We start from the raw sequence: 17,253 nt of genomic DNA on the forward strand, positions 1-17,253 counted from the left end.
AATGATGATGCTTGTTGTTTACACACTGTCGCTACTAATCACAAACCTCTTTTGTACCTAACACAGTGGTACTACGCACAAGTAAAAGCGACCCATGGTGTTCCTTGCATGACGGTACTAATTACAAGTAATCTCATGGTTTTAATTTAATCATCCCTTGGTCGCCGCTTTTAGTCACCTTTTACGGCAGGCAGGGGATACCGTGGGTGAATTCTTCGCCTGCGTCCCTCACCCACAGGGGGTAATGTATTGAATAGGTGGACAAATTTTATAAGAATAAATGATATGTGATACCTTCATTTTTTGAAGTGTCGATCCCCTCCATTTTCTCTCTCTGATTAGTGTTATAGAGGATGATTGCCTAGTTGTACTTCCTCTTAAAACAGTAATCACCACCACCACCACCACCTCTCATCTCTCAGAGGCAATAAATGAAAAGAGAAGAATGAAGTTATGGGCAAAAGAGAAGGAAAGATCAAAAAAATTAAAATGAAGGACTTCCTGGTCTTTGCAAATCTAATACCGTCGGGGCCGGAAGATAGCAAGAGTTGACCAAAGGAGGTCACAAAGGAAAGACGAAAGTAAGGAGCATGGCCCCGCTGTAGTCTAGAGATGCAAATGAAGCTACAGGTTAAGAGAAGAGGTGACCAAACAAGGTCAGACACTCACTCAGTTGCTGCTGTTGCTGGGTAGCCAAGTACTGTTGCTGCTGTAATAACTGAATCTGCTGCGGAGTCGCTTGTTGCTGCTGCTGTTGGCTTCGAAACAGTTGCTGCAACAGATAAAAATAAACCTCTTGTTAGAAAAAAATTAAGGCTTACAACTGCAGTACACAAACTCGCATCAAAGCTTAAAAAAGCAAGCCTTGATATTTTAGTTTCACAAATACAACATGTAACACTCCGTAAGTGAACATGGTATTGCACAAATGGTATATTATGTAACATAGTGCTACACTTCCCAAGCTCTGCACTTTCATTATCCACACCAAACCTTTGTATGCCCTTCAGATGCCCACTCTCCACCGAAGAACTTTTTCCCTCTCTCCCCTTGCATAAGTGATAAAAATAAAAAATAAAATAAAAATCTGATAACTCAGTTGTTTTGCTACTGAATATCCTGTCATTCAAACCCTGCTTCAAGTAAAGGCCTGATAGTCCTCAATAGAAAAAAGTTTCCTAAAACTGACAGACGGACATAAATAACTTATTAAAAAGGAAACTGTAGAGAACCACAGTACAGGCCCGACCACCGGCGTTCAAGCTCTCATGACTCGGGCTCAACAGCCTAGAATTCCTACACATACAAGTCCATTGCTGTCGATCCTCATTCGCCTAATCTGGGCCTGGGCCTATTCAAAAAATCACCTGTAAACAAGAGATTTGTCTGTAATGTGGTCAGAATGTTTAAAAATGGTTTTGTCGGCCATGTTCAGAATACGCATGATATCTATGTATGTATGTATGTATGTATGTATGTATGTATGTATGTATGTATGTATGTATGTATGTATGTATGTATGGGCATCACAAGAAAACAGCCAAATAGAATTTAATACGAAAACAGTATAAAGGTCAGGAGAGAAGGCATTACATTCGAGGTTACAAATAATTTGATCACGCTGGGGGATATAGGAATTGTTAGACGTTTCCTGTAACTAATTCTCAAATATTTCCGTTTATACAGGACCTATCAATAAATGCTACACAATAAAACTCGTAGAAAATAACATTTCCCATCTTATGCACAGTACAAATCCATTCTTTGATGAATAATATGGGAACTATTTCCGATACTATTCTATGATTTATTTCTAGTGTCCTACGGTGGTTAATGTTAAGCTTGCCCGAGGACCCTTAGTAACAAAGAGAAGAGGAAATTCTGCTCTCCCATACCTCTTATATTTTATCGCAGTAGAAAGGTCACCGATCCCGATACTTTAATGTCCCAAAGCCGGTCGTGAGCGGACGTCTGCCTGACGCGTGCGATCTAGGGAGGAACGGAGTCACGTCTTTTTTTTTAATCTTGCCATTCCTCTGGATGTCGACCATACATAGTATGATAACTACGGACAAGCTTGGGACACGGGTCCATCATAATATTCCGACCTCTTCTATCGGTAGAATGGAGGCACTAATTATTGGTCACAGTACGTGGAATCTTACCCTATCTGTAGAATCTCCTTGAAGAAAAAAAACTTCAATACAGATTATGGAACGCGATTAACTCCAGCAGATTAGGGGCGAGAGAAGTGTTCAAAATGAAGAAGACAAGACTGTACTACTTCGAGGGTTAACCACACTCATCCTACAGTACATCATATATCGGCATGCCAGTGGAATTAGAGGAGGTTAAAATCCCATCAGTAATTTCTAACAAAGGAAATACACGCTGCGACCAGAAGAGCTACAAGTCGTCTCTGCACATCTGGCCCCTTGCGTGACAAAAGGTCAAACAATGAGAACTGCAAGTTCTGACAGCATTCCGAACAGCTGTAAGGCACATGCCAACATCAAGACAGGTTGTAGTAAACAAATACTGCATAACTTGATTTTGTAGTAAATAAACACAAGAAACATTGGTGTAATGATAAATCTTAAAAAAAGAGGTGCCGTAATAGGACACACATTCTAACGGTGCACTATGACTATCCAAAACTTTATTTTCGCTAGGGTCTCGTGTGTCTTAAAAACCGCCTTGCTGTGAACTGCATATCCTCAATACCAGTAACCAAGAAATGGAGATGTGATATTAGCACAAAATACTTTATTATTATTTATTACCGCCCTTAAAAAATAATATAAAAGATATAATAAGCTGACTCCGAAAGCAGTTAAAAGCAACGATCAGATACCCAAAACTTTCACAGTAAATGTGTCCTTTTACAAGCTACCATTCGTACTAACGGATGAATAAATTCCGAAATGTGAAATTAAAATGCTGTCCCTTGTGGAGTTAAAAGAATGTATGCTCAAGAACTTCGATTCATCACAACATTTACGCTCGATAGATGCGGTATACAACAGTGATCATTAATTTACTATCAAAACCAGGATCACATCAGGCAAGAATAAAAATCTCACGAATTACGTATGCTCTAAAAATCTAAATCTATTAAAACAATTCGCGTCTGCAGTTCCTCCTGCACTAAACTCAGCCTCGTAAGCAAACAGATCTTGTCTAAAGGTTTACTCTGGTTTATTTACTGATAGTTACCCGGCAAAGACAGTCGAATTTTGAAGGACGAAAACTATCCCCACAGATTCCCCAATAGCGGTCCCATTCACCCCGTCACTTGGCAAAGTCGAAACTGACGTGTAGGTCGTCAAAACGTCGTCACATAAAAATGCCTGCAAACGGTAGCTAAGAGGTGTGGTGATAATAATAATAATAATAATAATAATAATAATAATAATAATAATAATAATAATAATAATAATAATAATCGTATGGCCTCAGCTACCATTTGCAGACATTTCGATTTGACGCCATCTGGCTGTCTGCTCGTCAATTTCGACGTTCCGGTTTACTCTGTCTGCCATCTAGCGGACCTAGAGTAAACTGGATCTCTCTTGGGCGTCTATGGCTGCAGTGGTGATTATTCTTTTACTAGACGAAGCAGATATGATTATTGTTCGAAGAGGAAGTACAACTTGGTAACCATCCCCTAGCAACACTAATCGGAAAGAAAAGTACTGAAGTGGCCCGACACTTTGAAAAATTAAGGTATCGGCCAAAGAAAGACAAGGGTCACGACGGGCATGAAAATGTACAACTCCTTGTCTTGAATGCCCTAATAGCGTCGGGGTCGGATAGGAACAAGAGTTGGCCATTGAAGGTCGGATAGGATACACGAAAATTAGGAGCCTGGCACAAGTGGAAATAATGCCAGGACTCAGCTCAGGGCCCCACGCTCGCCGACACACTCTTCCAAGAATTCCGGTGTCCCTTTCAGCTGCCTCTAACGACAGGCAGGCGATACAGTTGGCGTTTTCTACCATCCCTCCCCACAGGGGAGACAATACGTTATTATTTATTAGCCTAAACATAATGGAATACTAGAAGATACACAAGGCTAAGATGTAAGTGCTGAAGTTTTAAAGAATAATATACAAACGGAGGACGATCGTGAGGTAATAATGGAGTTTAGGTCCACCAAGTACAATTTCTTAGTGCACTGCACGCATTAATTCCTTCGGCCAAGAGAAAACGGATTTCTGGCTTTGCGTGAAATCCTTTTGTTGTGAGCTAAGGATGCGCCTGCTGGCTGCTTTCTACTCTCCAGAAATTAGAACAGACGAGAACAATGAAGATTCATAAAATGCAATTTAGAGTTGCTCGTTGTGTTCTCTAGATTTCTCATTTCTTGACGGAAACCGAGGCTTCATGCCATAGGCTTGTTACACACACCACCAAGTCAAAAAATTTGGCCACATAGATTAATATTTATTATGAAGACCGACGGATTTGACTGGAATAAAATGAGGAAAAACACAGTGGTGGCAGACGAAGTAAGTTCTGTACATTAGAGAAATATGACTTATCACCCAGAGTTTGTAATTCCAATACCGCTTGATGCAAGTGTACCAAATCCTCTGCATACATATAATACATACATAACGAGACGACTACCAACAGCCTGGTCAAAGAGAAGCGGAAGTTATCATTCCTTCAGGTCCTCCTCCTATTCGAAGGGCAATACATCATGGATTACGGATCTTCGCAGACCATTCTTGGTATCACGGAGAAACCAATAGAGTAGCTTTCTAAAAATATGCATTTTGATAGAGGTACCAAATGAGCTGAACGTTCCTACATGCATCAAGTGTCCGTCCGGTGGAGATCCGCGTTCATCATAGGCTTTTAGGAAGTCAACAATGAAATGTGCATTTCACCGCTTCCCAAATCTCCTCTCCACACCAACACGAGATTTCTAGTCAACCAGATATATTCTCATCCATTTTTCTGCTGAACCTTCCTTGATCAACTCTTTTTTCCTCCCGACAGATACGGCATTAACTTGCGCGACTTAAATATTTTTGTTTTTCCGTCTATGGGCGTTCCTTTTCTCTGCCCGATACCTTCCACCTTAGGGTGATTGGAATCCCTTGCTTTCCTCAGCCTGTTATAGACTATTGCTCATTTATCAACCAATCAATAGTTTATCTGCCCAGAAAATCATTTTCTATTAAGAACAATAAAAGGCAATACGGTGCAAGACATTACAGTCCGCGATGATCGAACACGCAACTGTTCGCGTACAAAGTCATCGTTTGAAACAAGGACCCGCTTGATGGAGATTGTTGACTAAGACGTACACTACTGTGTAATCGATAGAAGAATGTGTGTTGCTGCTGAGAGGAATGATAACGTCTCCATACAGAGGCAAGCAATTCCTTCACGCAGAGTGAAAAGCTCGCTATCGAGCCATAAAGCTGGAAGGCGCTGACCTCACCGTCACGGCTGGCTGGCTTGTGGATCACGACCGACAGCTTGCAACAGCGCCCCCACGAAAATAGTTAAGAATTCTCTGATCGAGTTACCATCACGGCCAAAAGTAATTCCGAGCCTATTTCTAGATTATAGACTATTCTACAATACCCAGATGCCATTTCGATCATCTCGAAAATGTCCTCGGAACATCGTAACTTTCGTATATCATGGTCAAGTATTTCCCCGTTTTACCTATAGGATCAAGTCCTCGGTTTAGCGTTAAAAGAGGCAGATCATTTCGTTGCTCTGTCCTCACCACAAGTGATCCGCAACATTACTCCAACACACCTTCTGAAAACTACCTCTGCAGTCCAAGTGTTAATACCGCACATTTTCGCCCGGCCATTCCCATCCATCCTACAAAACGGTTTAAGAACACTAGAACGGGATGCACTCATTAATTTGTAGGTAGACATCCCGCTTCCCCAATTAAATGCCAAGTGAATCCTGGAATGGTATCAATGGCCGCCCAAACGTAGTGGAGAGGGGCCGGGATTTCAAAGGACCCACACGTTTTTATAGTTTATATAACTGGAAGACCAATAAAACGCTGGCTACAAGTTTTTAGTAAACTCTCCCTCGTAAAGAAATGTACAAGATCCACTTCAGGCGAAGAAATACTGAACTATATACCTGTTTCGTAGACAGAACATAAACTAGTATCAGACAAACTTCACAGATGTTACAGACGAGGTTGCGACCGAAAACGTGATGAAAATCAGCATGTCATCGGTACTAAATATATAACAGGCCCTACCTATCAACTGACCGTTACATGAAACTCACTCTCCATAATTTGCAATGGGGCAGTGAAAAATATTCAGGATACTTATTAAATAATAGTTACGGCACTAACACTCAGCTCCCGAGCCAGATAAATTAGCCAATGTAATTTAAGTCCCCGAATCGGTCGGGAATAGAACCCGTGATCCTTTAAACTAAAGGCAAGAATGCCAAAGATTTAGCCATGGAGCAGGACGGTACTGGAAGATGAGAAACGGAAGGTCTGGGAGCCCACAATTTATGATGATATTTGCTTTACATCACACTAACGACTTTTACGGTATTCGCAGACGCCGAGGTGCCGGAACTTAGTCCCGAAAAAGTTCTTTTACGTGCCAGTAAATCTACCGACACCAGGCTGACATATTTGAGCACCCTCGAATACCACCGGACTAAGCTAAAATCGAACCTGCCAAGTTGGGGTCAAAAGGCCAGCGCCTCAACAGTCTGAGCCGGAATATATGTGAGCAGTCCTGGTGGTACCTAAAACATCAGAATTTGTCAGCACTGACTGGGAAAGAAACGGTCGTGACTCATCCGGTGGGTACATCCTAGCATTCCATTGGAATCGAAAGACGGGGCGAACAAAACAAGCCATTCCTAAGGTGGGTGAGAGGAAGGAGAGAGAGAGAGAGAGAGATCTGAATCAACTTTTCATCTCACTGCATCCCATTCTCCAAGGCAGGGCCGAGAACCGAACTCGCAAGTTGATCTCTCTCCAGAAAGCAGCACGTAGCTAACGGAAAAAAGAACACGCTCTCTCTCGTTATTGCGACGTTTGCTCAGCTAGACTGTGAAAATTCGTTTTATACTGCTCAGTATCAATTAGTGCAATCTATTGTCTTGTTGGTGCGACCCATAAAACCCCAACAACAAACCTCCGCAGACTGCATGCCATAAACAAGGCAGACACTATATTGATACTACCCGTTATAATCTAACACACGCTGCACACCACTTTACGAGCTAACTGGTATCATTTCATGCCACGTCACCTCGGGCCATCTTTACGACCAATTATCGATTTATTGGCTCGATAAAGCTAGAACGATATCACTGTCAGGTATATTGGTAGGCGATAAGGTGCAGCTGACGTCGTACTGAAACGCTTAATTTACAGTCAAGCACTTAAAAACCAAAAGAGGTCAATTAATTAAACAGTCACGTGTTTAAATACATAAATACATACAACAAACGGATGAGGAGGAAATCACCAGGAAGGTAAAATTCCTGGGTGCATGGAACCAAGATATTCTTATAGATCTATCAATTAGGTTGCCAGCCGCCTTCAACGCCAACAGAAACTGACTTCTGAAATGCCTTAACCTCTCCGGTGTGGAGAGAACATTGTAACTTTACTAAAGCCTACGAGTATCTCTTGATGTGTGGTGGAAAAAAAAAAAAAAAAACATGTAAACGAGTGCCTCAGGAAACGTAATGGGGGTCCCAAACCTACTATATGTGGATCGAGAATAGAAGAGGTTGAAAGATAACATTTTCATTTTCAATAATAATGTGTGGCCTCCAGAGAAACCTGCTGCAAATTGATGCCCTATAGGCGGCGACCTGCGCGTCTGTAAGGAGATGGCCCTACATTACACGAAGTCGTTTCCCAACTGTAACAACTCTGTATGCAATAGCTGTCACACAGCTGTCACAATGGTAGCCTACCTCCAGGAGGGATAAACGGAAAAAGAGAAGGAGGCACTTCCGTATCTTACAGTAGGCACACCTACCTATACGAGATAGCTATGGGAAGAATTCGTAAATCTCCGCCTAAGCCTTCACGCATACTACAACTACATCTGCAGAGGTCGCCCGATGAACGTAGACTCAAGTATGGCATGAAGACGGAAGTGACCGTACAATTTGAAACAAATTAATTGGCCACAGTAGCGTAAAGCCACACAGACACGACCAAGGTAAAAAAACCAAACAAAATGAACGCTCTCGGGACCACAGTTTATAAGAACACCGTTATCGTGACATGCTACAATGTGGCAACCATGTTCTGGCAACAACTCTGTGCGGGCGGGTTGATGGCCGCTTGCACGATTCTCTTCGTCGTCCCCATGCGAAAGATGCCTAACCAGGTATCTTCTCAGTTCTTCAACGAAGAATACGTTCACTCACTCAAGAAATCACGTGGTATCGCTATCGAATATAGCAAGTCTCCAATTAGGGAACGGCTCGATAAAATTTACGGAAACTTCTGTACGGCACTGCAGTCTCCATATATGGACAAATTATAGCAATATTATTTGTCTATATTAATAAAAAGAAAAGGATCATTATGGGAACACTATTCTGATAAACCTCGGTATTGCACTTTGATATGTAATGACTTCATTATTAGACTAATAATATAATGGCCTCAGTTACCATGTAGCAGATAATATTTATCTGACACCATTTACGCTGCCTGCATATCAATTCCGACGCTCCGCTTCATTTTACCTCATAGCAGAAACACTGGAGCTATGTCTCTGGTTGAGGTTTAATTAATTTTGTCTGACGCTTAAACACCAAGTTTGTAGTAAGATATTTAACATCGTACAAATTGGGAGTATCGAATGGATTTCTTTCCGCCCTTCTCAAATCCTGAACCCAGGATCTTGGGATAAGGAAATGACTTCTGTTCTTCCTGCCCTTTCCCCAATTATCTGGGGTCGGTACTTTGTATGGTTGTATGTGGTTTTTTTTTCTAATTTGCTTTACGATACACCAACAGAGATAGGTCTCATGGCGATGATGGGAGAGGAAAGGGGTAGGAGTGGAAAGGAAGCTACCGTGGCCTTAATTACGGTACAGTCCCAGTATTTGCTTGGTGTGAAAATGGAAAACCATGGAAAACGATCTTCAGTGCTGCCGATGGTGAGGTTCGAATCCTCTATCTTTTGAATTCAAGCTCACAGCTGCGCGACCCTAACCACACGGCCAACTCACTCGGTGCACAGACTTATTACCTGACGGCAAACTGTGTGTGTGTGTGTGTGTGTGTGTGTGTGCGTGCGTGCGTGATGGTTTGTAGTGTGATGTACTGTATATTTAAGTGAGTATGCGTACTACGACGCATGCAAACACTCAGAAATGAGCTAGATGAACTACCCAGAAGTTATAACAAAATCCAACTCGGGACTCTCTGAACTACGCTGAATCTATTCAGCCAAGGTGCTGGATATGGAAATGACCGTCCATATCCTTAAAAAACACACTACGGAATACGTCATGCTATGTTAGAATTAATGACGAGTATAGTGTTTCTGTCTATACTAAAACAATCCAAGAAAACTGTTCATTCTCATTCTTCCGGCACCCTTTTTTAACATAACATTGCCGACTTCTTCTCCTACTACCGCTTTTCCCCACACGTGTGGGGTCGCGGGTGCGAAATGTGTAGCACATGTGGATCTGGCCCTGTTTTACATTTGGATGGCCTTCCTGACGCCAACCCTATAGGGAGGGATGCAATCACTATTGCGTGTTTTCTGTGGTGGTTGATAGTGTAGTATGTTGTATGAATATAAAGATGAAAGTGTTGGAACAAACACAAACACTCAGTCCCAGAGCCAGAAGAATTAATCAGATGCGATTAAAATCCCCGATCCGGACAGGAATCGAACCTGGGACCCTCTGAACCGAAGGCCTCAACGCTGACCATTCAGCCAAAGAGTCGGACAGAACGTTGGCGACTATCACGAAATAATTGTTCATATGTAGTGCTTCCCGTATCAGGGTCGGAGGTTTAGAGTCCACGACAAGAATATGAAAAAAGTGCTCTGGTAACTTATCCCCAAACACTGAAAGACGCCGGCGAGATCAGTAACCAAGACGAAGGCAGGTATAGTTCCAGAAAAGTGCACTGATTGGGTTTATCATCGCTGTACTAGTCCGCAGCAAGGAACATAAGGCGTAAGTTAAAATTCTAAGTTCAAACTTTTCACCAAGGTGTACATAAAATTTAACATAAAAATCTTTGCACTTGTTTATGATATTCATAATTTTCATATAAGAAAATACAAAAACAAGTCAATCCGTTTCTAATTAAGGAACACAGTATATCTTTCAGGTTTAATCCTTTATTAAATGTTTCCTTTTTCACGATTCTTCTCAATTTATTAATCTTGAACTAATTTTCACGGACTGAAGATATTCAGAGTTATAGGAACTGGGAGTGCGACCATACTAGCCTTGTCTTTCTCGTTACAATGGATACCCACGCTTCACTGCTCTCCAACTTTCTTTCATCATTTTCAGGTCACAGATGCCAGCAGACATTTGCATATGATTTCGAAGATTACTTTCTGCTTCCCAAGATCGTTCATAACAACCAAAAAAGACAATTTTGTCTCAGTTTGTGGCGTAATAAATTCGAGAGCCGAGCACGCAGATCCATGCACATTAAATTCTACACAATCCGACTGGAAGGACGCGCCACGTGGGAGTATCACCTCTCCCCCTGCGTAGCAGGTTCGTGGGAGATACGTTTAAGCATGTATTGTCTTAAGTTGGTTTCTCATACCCTAGGTTTCCTCTTTTTAATTTTTGCGATATTTTTTATTGAAACACACTGTATTCCGTCACGTACCCTATGAATACACCCCACATTTATCAGGAACGTTTTACATATAGTGAGCCATTATTCCTAAAAATAACTAAAATAATTTCCATTAAAATGCAATCGAAACTTCTCTTTCTCCAACTAAACGCCACGCCCATCCAGCACTTACGCTCACTGTTCAACAAGAAACAACCCGAGTCCACCTAGCTTTCACTCCTGTACTGCAAAGTCTGTCAGAAAACAGACCAGTGAAGTAGAGATAATTTTCTACGAGAGTTATTTCTTATCAAAATGTTTTGAGTTCTTTAACGATTCAGAAATTTATACATACAATTCTGGCACGTTCTTCAATATATAACAATTAACAAAATGAAATCAAGATTTCACTGCTGATTACTTTTCCTTCCTACAAACGTATCCTTGAACACAATGTCCACAAAACGTGACCAATGCCTGCCGTCGTCCTCAGTATACTACGCGTAGAGCTAAAAACAGAGATATTCGAGACTTGAGCAAATGAGAAGTTCTCTGAGGGACGGCGAGAGATAAGAGGCACTGGAGAGCTGCCAGACAAACGTCCCCCTACGACTGCACTCAATCATGACTCGCAAGAAACTCAACTCGAGATACAAGTAGTTTAGCTCACAGTATTTTAACGCCAACCAGCCACGAAAACTCTTTGGGTGACACATCTACTTGCCAGGCAGGGAAGAGCAAAGAAATGCTGAAGATAAATACTGTTAGCTATATTTTCCATCCGGTTCCCCGTTGTGTTTAGGAACGTAATTATTGGGTCAGATTCTCAATAACGGGGGTTACGTTCGGGAAAATTTATCACTGTACGTTCCTAGATTAAACGAAGGACACCGAAGATCACCGCTGCCAGGTAGTCTCCCTCACTGTACGCACACCTACGAAAATCGTACCTTTTCTGATGCCACATTATTAAAACAGTTTTGAGTTAGGATTTCTTAATAATTAATGGTATTAGTTTCACGTCCCATTAATACTACGGTTTTTGGAGACGCCGATGTGCCGGAATTATGTTGCGTAGGAGTTCTTTTACGTGCCCGGTACATCTATCGACAGGAGGCTGACGTATTTGAGCACCTTCAATTATCACCGGACTGAGCCGAGATCAAACCCGCCAACATGGGCTCATAAAGCCCACGCCCGAGTCAATCAGCCCGACTGAAGTTTTCTTAATAAACCCCATGGCACCCTACCAAACGACCGGCACTCAGCCAGAAGGCCTGCAGATTACGAAGCGACGCGTGGTCAGTGCGACGAATTCTCCCGCTCAGTATTCCTAGTTTCCCCGACGGGGACAGCTATTTCGCTCTCGGAAAGCTCTCCAATAGTTCTTATGGAAGATGAGCCCTCAGATCCAAGTAGAAATAAGAGGCAGGCTTGGCTATTAACACACTGGCTATTAATTTAGATCCTAATTTTCAAATCATAAGATATTAATTTCGGGGTTAATATATCTGGATCATAGTTAATTTACATCACTTCGGATCTATTTCTCCTCTGGCTGCAATCGCCGAAGGGAGAAGACTTCGAAGATTGAAGGTATCGGCTAAAGGAATGGAAGGGGGAGAGCTGTAAAGAATGGAGTAATGAAAGCCTTCACAACCCACAACTGTCCGCACAATAGCCCAGTTGATAAGAGCAGCACAGGGTTCAGGAACGGACAGCTCTAACTTCATTCTCGTTTGATGAAGCACGCTAAAGGGACACAAAGTTAAAATTTAATTAAACCCCCTCGTTGACCGGTTTTTATCACCTCGTCACGAGAAAAGTCAACAGGTGTCTTTAATGTCATTAAAAAAACCTTTGATTTACGGTTAGACCGCTTTACAGCCCACACATAAAGGAGTTCTGTGCAATGTTTACACGCTCAATTCTACTTCCAAGTTAATTACAAAATTAAAGTGCAAAAAGAAACCACCGCTCCAAATTACAACCGACTACTTCAGCCTATGAGAATATTCATTTAATTAAGCAAACCACGCAAATGGCACACGAGCTAAACTAGAGTTATTAAAACCGTCAGGTCAGAGAGATCTGCTGCCATTTGCGATTCTCAGACAGCGGATAATCACCATATAATTACTCGGCATCTTCAAAGGGGGAATTCTGAAATGTCTCAATTGAACAAGAAAGGTTCATATTGGATTTTCTACAGTATACTTTACGAACATCAACTTCAATAATATAATACTACTACAACACAACAAATAAAAGCTGTTTAGTTTCGATAGTGCGCATGGGGTTTGTACTCAACCGATTAACGTAAAGGTTTTTACATACAATTTGTTCAACATCGCACCCACACAGATAGGTCTTATGGCGACGATAGGATAGAAAAGTCCTAGGAGTCCAAAGGAAGCGGCCGAGGCGTTAAGGTACAGCCCCAGCATTTTCCTGGTGTGAAAATGGGGAAACCACGGAAAACCATCTTCAGGACTGCCGACAGTGGGACTCGAACCCACTATCTCCCGGATACACGTTCACAGCTGCGCGCCCCTAGCCGCACAGCCAACTCGCCCGGTGGGGCGTTGATTATTGAGTCTCTCGCTCTCACTATAAAATTACTCGGTATCTTGAAAGGGAGAATTCTGAAAAATATAAATTGAACAGGTTTTAATTACGAATGTACGGTACGTATTTGCCAAGATCGTCGACTGGCCAAGATGTTAGCTATGTCGCTAAGGTGACCAAGGAGTAGTTTTCATTCATACTATAAAAAAACTGATTTGTGTTTCTTTCATTATACTTGTTCATATTCTTTGCTTCTCCGTGAATTACTGAGTAAACCCCTTTCTGAGTAACGCTGCATGTAGATCGATGATTTTTTGATTATACAAACTCGGTTTCGAAAATACAAGAACTGTAGATGAACGATGTCACCTGGGTGGTAGTTTCATTACCACTGGAATAGGCCGTGTCACTGACAATTGAGAGAATATTTTCAAAATGACATAAAATGATTCCCTTTAATTTCTTTGGCCGTCGATAGAAACGAAATGAGGTGTTATGGGTATTTTCCAATCTTTAAAACCAGTCGGAATCAACCCTCGATTTGAGAAACAAAAACACGCAATCTAATGAACTAAACAAAGAAGTATTACACGACTGCCAGGGGCAGTAAACAATACCGAAATCCATCCACCCATCACACACGCACACACACACGCGCGCGCGCGCGCGCGCGCGCGCGAGCTTTATTTCCACGCTAAAGGATATCTTAGGTCACGAACCCAGTCTGTAAAAATGTAATTGTGCTCTTTTTGACATAAAACCCAGGCAGAAGCCGATGTCATACCCAGGAGTTGAGGAAAAGTCACTGGAGTTCAGATGTCGAACCAAGGAATAATGGTCTTCCCAACCTAATACACTATGGGATTATGTCTCATCTTTCAAGCGTAACCTAACCTCAAGCCTGGTGCAGTTAGGGGAAACAGACGATAAAAGTTATTTTTGTTCTCTCCAAACTCTAGATTGACTTTCCCGTGTCATTGACCTTCGTTACCGGTGAGGCTGCGAAATGGAACCACAGCGAACAAACGCTCACGATCCTATTAGGAATCACATTATAAGCTTCATTAGAGGATGCTTCACAAATTGCAAACCAAACCCACCGGAATAAGAGAAACTGCGCCTTATTGCTGAAAATAAGAAAAGACACTAAAGCGTTACCACGCAGTTGAGGTCATTGTTTTTACTTTTACAGTATATAGTTTTCAGAGACGCCGAGACGCCAAGATGCCAGAATTTTGTCGCGCAATATTTCTTTCACGTGCTGAAAAATCCGCTGACAAGATGATGGCACATTTGAGCACCTTCAAACAAACCCAACTGAGCTGGGATTGAACATCTTAATCTGAGTCACTCAGCCCAGTATGAGGCCGTAACTATTGTTATATGAAGTCCTTCATAAAATATAACAGGAGATACTAAGACAAAGCTGGTTAATTAATCTGCCAATTAATGAAGGCACCACAAAAAGTTTCGCTAACTGCACAATACCAGTAATTTCTCTTCTCTTTGTTTTACCAAAAGCTACTGTCTTTCAACGATTCAATATCGTACTGTTTCTCTCTTCTTCAATGAATCAGGAGAAAATGTTTTAAAAGAACGATGTAAGGAGGTCAAAATGTACATGTTTAACTAGTAGCTTCATGGATGTCAATGTAGCGTCAGAAAGGCTAACATTTGAAACAAAATGTATTACAAACGAAGTTCTCTACAAATATCCAAAACAGAGAATTAAGCTAAGCATAATCGTATTTTAATTCCCGACAGGAAGACCTCCTAGAACTTATCAATAATAATAATAATAATAATAATAATAATAATAATAATAATAATAATAATAATAATAATAATAAATGGCTCAGTTAGCTGTGGAAGCATTTTAATTTGGCGCAATTCAGGCCATCCTCCCATCCAATTCGCCGTTCTGTTTTACTATATCAGGTGATAAACTAAACCGGATCTCTCCTCAGCGACCCATGGCTGTTTATAAATGTCAGATAAAGACAACACGTGTTACCACAGTTTTACATCGCACGACTTCAAAAATCGGACCTCATCTACCGGATTTGAACTCGCGATCTTAGAATCTGGAATCATATTCTACCAGAGATACGGAGGGAGCCTGCCGGCCAATACGAGACAGTGTGTACCAGGCAGCCGAAGATCCCTTCACAGATATAAAACTATATCCAGAGACTGTTACGAGAAGGAACTCCGTGGCTTTTCAACCTACAGTCTGAAAGAACGTGTAGACAGGATGAAGGACCCCTTCACTGCATGCAGTCTGCTGGGTATTCGGTTAACCACTCCGATTCCCAGGATGCCACTTATTGCACGGAGAACTTAGATACAGAAGAGATAACACACAAGACGGGAGAATAAAGTAATGTATCTCTTAACATCTGAATTCTATCGCGACTTAATTATTGGTGGAAATTTAAGATCTACTCCAAACACTGTTTAAAAGAAAACAGTGCAACTCTCCTACCGCCTTCGATACAATCATACAGTTCACCGAGGAAAAGTGTGTGGCCGATAAGATAGAGCGCACGCCCATCCGGAAAGATGGAGGGAAAGAGGGGGAGGGGAATCAAGAGCACCTGCATGTTCGACTGGCGTTTACAAGCTTATATTCCCGTTTTCAAGATATGGTAAATCGATTATGCTCTCATTAAACTAATAATTACCGTTGCCATACTGGGCCGGATATGAGCGCTGTAAGCATTCCCAAGAGACTCCTCGGAGTAAAAATAAAAATGCCCTCAACGAAAGAGACGAGAGAGGACTAGCTGAACTCTGCCCGAATAGGGGAGCTAAGAAATAGAGAGCACCATGGCCAGTTTCCTTACGCTTCTCCTGCACGTGGTCTACACATAACGACATTTCTTAAAACATACCATGCGTAAATTTACAAACTGTACAGAACTAAACGGCTCCTTTCCATCGTACTTCCCTGCAGCAAATGAACTATAAGATTTCTTCCATAAAAATTTTACCATACAAACAGTGGTAGGGTTTGGAGTTCAATTTCCACCACATCTGATACAAGCCTACTTGATGGAAGGATTGAAAGCAGAATCAGAAAATTTGGGTTGGATCCTCTTCAACCCAGAACAAGACAGCAATGTTATGGTCGCCAAGCTCGGAAAAGGATAGAGAGAAGAGTCTGTCCCTTCCTCTTTAAAAAAACTCTGTAGGTTAGCTATTTTCAGATGTTGGAATGACGGCATCAACACACTATATACTCAAATCCAGTAAAGGATAGCCCACAGCTGACTCCTGGTTGCTGACAGCACTGGCCTCCCTGAACAAACTTCGAGATTCACTGGATATTTCCAATGCTTCGCCTGTTGAAGTTCAGACTTCTAGCCAGAGTCAAGTTGTCGTTATGTACGCCTACAACTTTAGATGCTAGAATGTTCTAGTTTGTAGGATCTCAAAGCTTTAATATTTTTTGAACAAGTTGTTTTACGTCGCACCAACACGGATAGGTCTTAGGGCAACGATGGTATAGGAAAGGGCTAGGAGTGGGAAAGAAGCGGCCGCGGCCTTAGTTAAAAGTACAGCCCCAGCATTTGCCTCGGGTGAAAATGGGAAACCACGGAAAATCATCTTCAGGGCTGCCGACAGTGGGGATCGAAGCCACTATTTCCCGGATGCAAGCTCACAGCTGCGCACCCTTAACCGCACGGTAAACTCGCCCGATACGCTTTAATATTCAGCTACAGCACGTGATAAATTTATGGTTATTAGATTTTCACCTGTAAGAGATTATGTTCTGAGAGTTCATACTTCTTCAAAATAACAGATCATTCCCCACCCACTTAGCGGATTTTACGCACAAAGTACGTTTACCCGTAAAGCAATTCCAACAC

The 17,253-nt window shown here is 41.8% G+C and overlaps 1 protein-coding gene across 2 annotated transcripts in view; it reads right to left on the bottom strand.

Annotated features, from left to right (window-relative positions):
• Positions 1 to 17,253, bottom strand: part of pum (pumilio) — a 978,781-nt gene that overhangs the window by 79,339 nt on the left and 882,189 nt on the right. For both annotated transcript variants that reach the window (XM_067158497.2, XM_067158496.2), the window contains exon 9: positions 670 to 772. In XM_067158497.2, the coding sequence (XP_067014598.1) occupies positions 670 to 772 (103 nt within the window). The remainder of the gene's footprint in view (positions 1 to 669; positions 773 to 17,253) is intronic.

This window comes from Anabrus simplex, chromosome 14 (assembly GCF_040414725.1).
Source record: "Anabrus simplex isolate iqAnaSimp1 chromosome 14, ASM4041472v1, whole genome shotgun sequence".
In the NCBI taxonomy this organism is placed as follows: domain Eukaryota; kingdom Metazoa; phylum Arthropoda; class Insecta; order Orthoptera; family Tettigoniidae; genus Anabrus; species Anabrus simplex.